Source organism: Lontra canadensis, unplaced genomic scaffold, assembly GCF_010015895.1.
Source record: "Lontra canadensis isolate GAN:19392208 unplaced genomic scaffold, GSC_riverotter_1.0 scaffold51, whole genome shotgun sequence".
NCBI lineage: Eukaryota > Metazoa > Chordata > Mammalia > Carnivora > Mustelidae > Lontra > Lontra canadensis.
The window spans coordinates 14,019,774-14,028,160 of NW_022631045.1; the positions used below are offsets into that span (position 1 = coordinate 14,019,774).

Below are 8,387 nucleotides of genomic sequence, written 5' to 3' on the forward strand. Positions count from 1 at the left end.
GTAGGATACCCTCAAGCTACTAACTTACATATAAAAGGAATCCTAAAAGAAGAATAAAGAAAGCGGAAGAAAAGAATATTTGAAGAGATCATGGCCAAAAACTTCTCAAATTTGAGGAAAAACTGCATCAAATCTGCATCTCCAAGAAGCTCAACAAATCACAGGTAGTATAATCTCAAAGAGATGCATGAGCCCGCACATCACGGTCAAACTGTCAAAAGCCAAAAACAGCATCTCGAGAGCAGCAAGAGAAAGGATTCATCACCTACAAACCCACAACCGCAACGTGGTTTTCCAGAAGCCTGCTCCTGGACACCATCCAGGTAGAATGTGAGGTAACAATCATTTGTGAGTCATCAACAGCCACCCTATTGGTGAAGTCAAAGATGGAAGATGGGCAAGTTTTTCTCTCTCTACTCCTTAAAGTCTCCTACCCATCCTGGCCCTCCCTACCCTGAGTCAGGACTAAGAGGGGCAGAGGGGTCACTGCAAACATCATTAGGGGGTCTGTGATGTAACAGTGGTTGCCTGCCCTCTGAGGGCTATGGTACTTGCCCACTTGGGAAACAGCTAAGTAGTAAGTAACTGTTGGCTTTAGATTGGATAGTAGTGGCTTGAAGCATAGAGTTATACATAATATTTTCCTTAAAACTACGTTCTTGTCCTGAAGTACTATACTGAAGATGAGGCGTGTTTCTTTGATTCATGTTTTTATATCTCTGTAGGTACACCTTTACAGTTTTATCTTTTGCTTTATATCTACATACGCTTCTATGTATTTGATATCACGCTTAATTTATCTCTTCTTCAAAGATAATTTAAGTTGTCATGAGAAAAACTTGCAAATGAATTTTCCCCTAACATTCTAACCCAGAGACTTCCCTTCGTTCAGTTGCAATTTACTTAACACGTATTATGTACCTGTCGTTTTACTGGATACCAGTCACAGAGATGCGAGATGGAGTGTTCCTAGTGGGACAAGAGGGGCATCTGCTCAGTCTTAACTTGGTGGAGACAGGGGTGTCATGGAGGAGAGGCTGTTAGAGGATGTGACTGAGTCCTGAAGAGTTAGCTGGGTGAAGGGAAGTGGGGTTAGGCAAAGGCTATCCAGGGAGAGACAACAGCATGGCGGGGAACTGAAGAAACCTTGGCATGTTTGAGGCTAAAGCCTAGGCATCAGGGAAGGTGGCTGAGAGATACAGCAAAAAAATGGCTTTCTATTTATTGAGCCCTTACTATGGGCCAGGTACTGGGCTAGGTACTTAACATACCCAATTCATCCTCTGTAAGAGCTCCATGAGGTGTGGGTACTGCCTTCTGAGGATAAAGCACATTCCATTGGGAAAAGGAGGCCATGAAGAGATGTGGAAAGAGCGGTCTAGGAGGTGGGACCAGAGGAGGATGGTCTCGTGTTATAGGAGCCAAGGGGAAGGAGCTTCAAAAAGGACTAATGTCAAATGCTACCCAGAGGTCAGTGAGGACAAAGGACTAAGCAACTAGCAAGTCACTCATGATTTTAACAAATATAATTTCAGTGGCAGAAGGAGGCAAAAGACAGATTGCCGGCGGATGAGTCATACATGCAATTCAGAAGTGGTGGATAGTGATAGGCAGCTGCTCTTTGAGAACACTCTTCCAGGAGGAGAGGGCTAGCAAATGGGCACAGGCAGTTAGTGGATTCTATGGTTGGGCAGTTGGGTGGTCGTTTGAAGATGAGAGGGACTAAAGTGTGTTTGTGTGCCCAGAGGCCAGAATGAGCAGAGAGAGAGACAGAGAGAGAAAGAGAGAGAGAGAGAGAGATGGGGGAAGGCCCAGGAATGAGGGATTGCTGAGGAAATAATGTTCCTACTGGGTTGTGAGGAGATGGGGTGGGGAGGGTCCAACTTTGGCCAGGAGCCCAGAGGAGAGCGTTAACCTGGGTGTGGATGCCAAGACAGGGTGCTGGAAGCTGAAGAAGCTTCAGCCTGTGGGCCTCTGTTTCTCCACACGTAGGAACCCAGATCCTCTGGCAACAAGGGGCAGTCCTTGAATACTTGACTTATAATACATTTATTTCTTGTCAGGAAGTGCCATAAACAGATTTCTCCTACTGTTGCCAAGCAGGCAATCAGACTCGGGGGGAAAAGCAGGTAGAGTGAACACTTAGTGCTCACAGACCTGTGATTTGTAGATTTTTTTCTCAAGTGACTGCATGGACTGAGCCAGCCCCCCGGAACTGACTTCTCCACCCAGCTTTGAGGGGCTCTCTCCTCATGAATGCCCACACTGTTCATGGAGCACGGCCCTGAGAGTTAAGCCCGCCACGAGCAACAACCAGTGTTAGAGCAGCAAACGCGTGCAGGCACAGAAAGAGCCAGAGAAGAGCTTGGAAGAAATTGGACAAGAGAAATGCAGACTTAGGCAACTGTTGGTATCTCTGGCCAAAGGGAGAAGGGAATTTATTAATCTGATTCCGTGAGGGCTCTGGTTAGTGCGAACATTACCCAAGGAGTAAGAAATAAAGCTTTAGTGTAATTTTGGAAGGTGGTTACTTTTGGTGTTGGGATAGGTCCAGGAAACATTTCAGAAGAAAGTCAGAAGCCTGCCCCAAAATGATTTTTTTGTTGGTTGATTGGTTGGTTGGTTTTGTTTTGTTGCGAATTGGGAACAGACAGGTTCCACGTACGAAAGTAGACTTTTGTGAGTGTTGTTTCATTGTTTATTGAAAAATATAGTTATTTTCTTCAGTGGTAACTTTCCATCTTCTTTGCTTTTTAGGGTGGGAGTTGGCATAGTTTCCTCCAGCAGTAGGATTGTGTGAGGAGAAAAGAGGTTCATTTGAAATTAGTGACCAAGTTGCTAAATGTTATCATTAAGTTGTTATCAGTAAGTGAAGGGCTTGATACAAATGCTGTCACTCTTACACACACACACACACACACACACACGTCTTCCTAGTGAAAATATGAGCCCGATGGTGTTTACAAACAGTATTGTTTGACCGCGTAATGCACTCCTAGGAGTTACTAACAGAATCTTGACTCACCTACTTAATTGTTTGAATGGGTTTTTAACTTGCTCAAGCTTGAGTTATGTAATGAGGTTAATCAAGGCACCCATCTCACAGTATGGTTAACAGGATTAAACCGATAATGCTGGTAAAGTGCCCAGCATCAAAGGGCTGAATGAATGTGCGTGTAGTCGCTGTTGTTCCTAACATTGTAATTAGAAAGCTGATTGCCGTTGCCTGCGGTCCTGGACTCCAGCTGACCCGGAGGCTTTGCCCACAGAGTTTCCTAAACCAGTTCAACAAACACTTGTTGAGGGCCTGCTTTGTGTTCTCGTAAAGGAAAGCGGTAAAAGTAGGCACTTGAAGAAGGAGGCACTTTTTCCCACCTCGAGATACTGACAGTAACATAAATAAGACAAATAACCAAAATACAATATAGAAAATCAAAATTCCAAAATTCAATGAAATTCAGTTCAAGTCAACCAACATTTTTATCAATTACCTCTTATATCCACAGCTTCATATGAGATACTGGGTTACAGGGATGGCAACAAGGTACACCCACACCTGATTTCAACCAAATGTGACAAGTAAATCAGGGGACTGGGTAGACGCAGTACGATGGAAGAGGTGGTGATTGACTTCAGCTGGAGGTAGCTTTTTTTTTTTTTTTTTTTTAAAGATTTATTTATCTGAGAGGGAGAAAGGGAGAGCATGGTGGGGAGGGGTAGAGGGAGAGGGAGAATCTCAAGCAAACTCCCTGCTGAGCACAGAGCCTGATGCGGGGCTGGATCTCACGACCCTGAGATCACGACCTGAGCTGAAACCAAGAGTCAGATGGATGTGTAACCAGCTGCCACCCGGGCTCCCTGGAGGGTCCAACTAGCTTTCAGAGGGGACGGTGCAGACAAGAATTCAAGCCCACAGTGGGAGAATATGGGGGATGCAGCAGGTTCCTTGGCTTGGAAGCAAGAAACCGCGGGTCCTGTCCAGAGAACCGGATATAGCCTATTATTACTGAAACTTAGCTTTGGAGACAGTGGGCATCTTATCAGGGTGTTGGATTGGGCTGGGGGTCTTCAGAGCTTTGTGAGCAGGCATGATGTGACGTGTTTTAGAAACACCCCTGGGGCAGATGGAAGGGTAAGATCAATCCCAGAGCAACAGGAGACGGTGGGAGGTGTCCTGGCCTGAACCAGTTGTGGTCAAGGAGATGAAGCAGGGGCCGTGGTTTCAAGAAATGTTAACCGGGAGGGTTGGTGATGGATTCAAAGTCTGGTGAGGAAGAGGAAGGAGTTGGGGTGAGCTCCAGGTTTCTGCTTGTGTGGCTGGGTGGATATGGTGGTGCCACCAGCTGCCCACAGTGGAGCCACTGTCTCTCTTAAACATGCACACACACACACACACCCCAGCTGTGTCCTTCCTTCTCCCTCCACTCTCTCCTCCCAAGTCAGACAATGGAAAAAGGAGAAAGACCAGAAATTCTCCATTGCGTGGTGCTCAGCCAGGCCCACTGAGTGAGGCCGACCCTGGTAGCTGCTTCCAGAAAGCTCAAAATGGAAATCAATGGCCTCACGGGCCGGGGGGGGGGGGACGCCCTCCTTGTCTTCCCTGCTCCTACCCATCCTCCAATGTCTAACCCTTTCTGTCATCCCTTGACCCACCGTTGCAGTTACTGGAATGTTGGTGGAGAGCTGGTGAAAGTTCTGATAACCTGATACCTCAGATATATGGCAATGTTTTCCTCTCCCTCTCCCTGTTCTGTTCTTATCTCTTCCTTTCTTTTCTTTCTTCTTTCTTTCCCTTCCTTCCTTCCTTTTCCCCTAGCTTATATTTTATCGTGAAATATAATACACTAACTGGAATACATAGAGTATAAACATAGAGCTTAGCACATTTTTCTAATGAACACACACACAACCATTACCCAAGTCAAGAAACAAGACTGCAAGCCCCTCAGAAGCCCTCCTCAGCCCCCCTCACATCCTCATCTAGTCACCACCCTTGGTATCACACCTCCCACCCTACCCTCACCCCTACAAGTAACCACTATCTTGAATTATGGGACTCACTTCCTTGCTGTGCCTTTTTGTGTTATCGCCTATGTATATGTCCATAAACAACAGAGTTTAGTTTTGCCTCTTTGGGAACTTAATTTTTTGAAATCCTTTGATCCTGGTTCTTTCTTTCAACATTTATGTTTATAAGATTCACCCACATTGTTGCAAATAGTTATGCTCTCCAGTGCGTGAACATACTACCATTTTTAAATTCCATTCTATTGTGATGGTCATTGGATTGTTTGCAGTGTTGAGCTTCCCTGAAGAAAGCTCCTCAGACATTCTTATATGTGTATCCTGGTCACAATTCATAAGTTTCCTCCAGGTACATATCTGGAAGTGGAGCTGCTGGGTCATAAAATGTCTTCCCTACAGTGCAATGTTACTCCCTGTTGTGAGAGCTCCTCTTTTCCATATTCTTGCCAACATGGGGCATTGTCTCTCAACTTATTGTTTTAAGCCTCTGGTCCCCAAAAAGACTTTTCTACTAAAACGGTCCCCTCTAGGTCAGTAGGTCTCACGCTCTGTTTTCCAGGTGACCTGTGACAGGATATTCACATATGTGGCACCCTGTCGTGAGCACGACCATGAGAAGGTTATGAGCAATCCCCAAGTGAGAATGACACAACTTTAAATGAATTCTGGTGGACACCTGGATGGCTCAGTCGGTTAAGCCACTGCCTTCAGCTCAGGTCATGATCCCGGGATCCTGAGATCGAGTCCCGCATCAGGCTCCTTGTTCACTGGGGAGCCTGCTTCTTTTTCTGCCTCTGCCTGTCAGTCTGCTTGCTTGTGCTCTTTCTCTCTCTCTCTCTCTGACAAATAAATAAAATCTTTAAAAAAATAAATGAATTCTGGTTGGCTTAACAAAAGTAAGGCATCTGGGGGTTGCAGTACTTTATTATTTAAAAGCAAAAAATCCCGTGACACACCCCTTAAGTGAGCACAGCATACTTGTGTGTTCTGGTGCCCTTATTGAGAACCCCTTCCTTGTTGGCTGAGACTCTATGATTTTAGCAGCCTTGAGCTTGAATATACTAACCGCCTCTTCAGCCCAAAGCCATGACCCCGCCCCCCCAGCATGTTTGTCTACCTAATCTTGGCTCTCACAAACACAGCTGATGGGACAAAAAGAGAAACGGGTAATACAGAAAATACAGACCCAAGGGCTTGTTTTCTAGCATGTGATACTCATGAACATGTTTTTGTGGTGCCCCCACAGGGTTTGACCAGCTGACCTGGACCTGGCCAATGGCCCTGTCCTCCATCATGGCCACCGCACCATTCTGGCTGACTAGGATGTTTCCCTTCAAGGTGAGCAAATGGATGGGGCTTGCTTGCTTCCGGTCAATGGTGGACTCCTCACCCAACATTCGCCAGAAGAAACTAATCTATAAACTGCAGGAGGAAAAGGCTTTTCGGGAAGAGATGAAGATTTTTCGCAAGAAAATAGAAGACTTCAGGGAAGAGATGTGGAATTTCCGAGGCAAAATCCGTGCTTTCCGGGGTCAGATCTTAGGTTTTTGGGAAGAAGAGCGACCTTTCTGGGAAGAGGAGAAAACCTTCTGGAAAGAGGAAAAAACCTTCTGGGAAATGGAAAGATCTTTCCGAGAAGAAGAGAAAACCTTTTGGAAAAAGTACCGTACCTTTTGGAAGGAGGATAAGGCCTTTTGGAAAGAGGACAATGTCTTATGGGAAAGAGACCGGAACCTTCTTCAGGAGGACAAGGCCCTGTGGGAGGAAGAGAAAGCCCTGTGGGTAGAGGAAAGAGCTCTTCTTGAGGAGGAGAAGGCCCTGTGGGAGGATAAGAAGTCCCTCTGGGAGGAAGAGAATGCCCTCTGGGAGGAGGAGAAAGCATTCTGGGTAGAAGGTGGTGGCCATATTGCCGAGGAGCAGATACCTGAAGACAGGTACTATAACGTCAATGGAGGGCCACAACCACCAGCCTTCTCCCGAGGCAGAGCTTGAGCCCCAGAAACAAGGGCCACAGGGTCCAGGCTCTGCTGGATTGGGATTCAAGTCCAGGATGACCCCATGTGTGGGAGAAAAGATGTGCTTGTTGTTCTCTTTGCTTCAAAAGATCTAATAAAGTCCTGGGGAGAGGTTTGGAAAAACAACTTCTTCGATAGGGCCAGCTTCATTTTTTCTCCGAGGCCATATTCCCACCTGCCAGGCTGTACAGCTGTCTGCACACAGCTCGGTTCTGCGCGCTTCCCCCTGAGCCCCGCATGTGTGAGTGTCCGTGAACAGAGACCCTGTGGCTCTCTTTGAAAGTCAGAATAGTGGAGAAGAGAGGCTCAGACAACTCCAGCTAGAGAGAGACAGGGACAGAGAGCAGCTGAGCCACCCACACTACTGTCACGCTGTGGGACAATCATTTCTTTTCCACTCTGAACAGCCTCAGAGACCTGGAGTGCGCTCACAGCTTTTCAGAGGCCATAGTGCTCTCAAACAACTCACCTGCGCTTCTTGCTCCCCTGTGACCCATTTAGAATACAAGCGGCGGGGGGGATCACCTAATGGTCCTATTGCTCTTACTGTTGCCCCAAACTTCTCAACCACCCCCTTCTCTGTGGTGGGAGAAAGGGATGTTGCATAAGGCCGAGGCTCTAAAGCACCGCCCACCAAAGCACCGCCCTTCCCGGATGATGAAGTCACGTGGACCGTGTAGAACAGTTTCCCTGCCACCGTGTGTTCCTGTTCACACAGGTGTCACTGAATTATCAATTTATTTAAGTTTCTCTCTCTCCATTCTTTTAAAATTAAAATGCCCTGAGCCCATAAAAATTAAATGAATGTACACTAATGTGGTCAGCAACTTAAACACCCAACTTCTCTTCTGGGTCTAGATGGTCTATGTGGGCGTTGGTACGGAAAGGACTGGAGAGTGGACAGTAAGAAATGTCCAGTAAGAAACATTCACTCTCCCCTTTCTGAGACCTGACCCTCATTGTTATTAACACATCTACTTACCTTGCCTTTGTGCCTCCCTTCCTACTTGACAAGCACTTACACACTCACCAACTCATGTAGCCGTCACCATAACTCTGTGGGTTGACAGGAAAAGTACATCAACCCATTGCACAGATGTGGAAACAGACACCTCAGAAAGCAAAGTGACTACATAAGGGCAGTCAAGTAGCAAATGGAAGGGTCTGCCTCTTGGCCCCGTTCCTTTTCTAATGACAGCCCTAGGTCCTGGAATGAGGCTTTAGAGTGGCTTTAGAGGCCAATAATGGCATCAGGGCTTGGGTGAGCCGTATAGCACTGTGGAATTACACTGTGGTGTGGGGTGGCAGTTGAGAGACTGGGAGAGGAGAGGACAGGGTGCCCCTAAG

General features: G+C 46.7%; 1 protein-coding gene across 6 annotated transcripts; it reads left to right on the forward strand.

Moving 5' to 3' along the window:
• The first annotated feature begins 360 nt into the window (after positions 1 to 360).
• On the forward strand, positions 361 to 7,164 carry CCDC70 (coiled-coil domain containing 70). 6 transcript variants are annotated; one of them, XM_032873908.1, is made up of 3 exons: positions 463 to 577; positions 3,507 to 3,579; positions 6,272 to 7,164. In XM_032873908.1, exon 3 carries the CDS (start codon positions 6,301 to 6,303, stop codon positions 7,015 to 7,017), a length of 717 nt encoding a protein of 238 aa, XP_032729799.1. In that variant the 5' UTR covers positions 463 to 577; positions 3,507 to 3,579; positions 6,272 to 6,300; the 3' UTR covers positions 7,018 to 7,164. The 6 variants fall into 6 exon arrangements, with proteins under 6 accessions (XP_032729798.1, XP_032729796.1, XP_032729799.1 ...); XM_032873910.1 differs by lacking the exon at positions 463 to 577 and adding an exon at positions 597 to 721; XM_032873907.1 differs by lacking the exons at positions 463 to 577; positions 3,507 to 3,579 and adding an exon at positions 361 to 397.
• Positions 7,165 to 8,387: the final 1,223 nt, after the last annotated feature.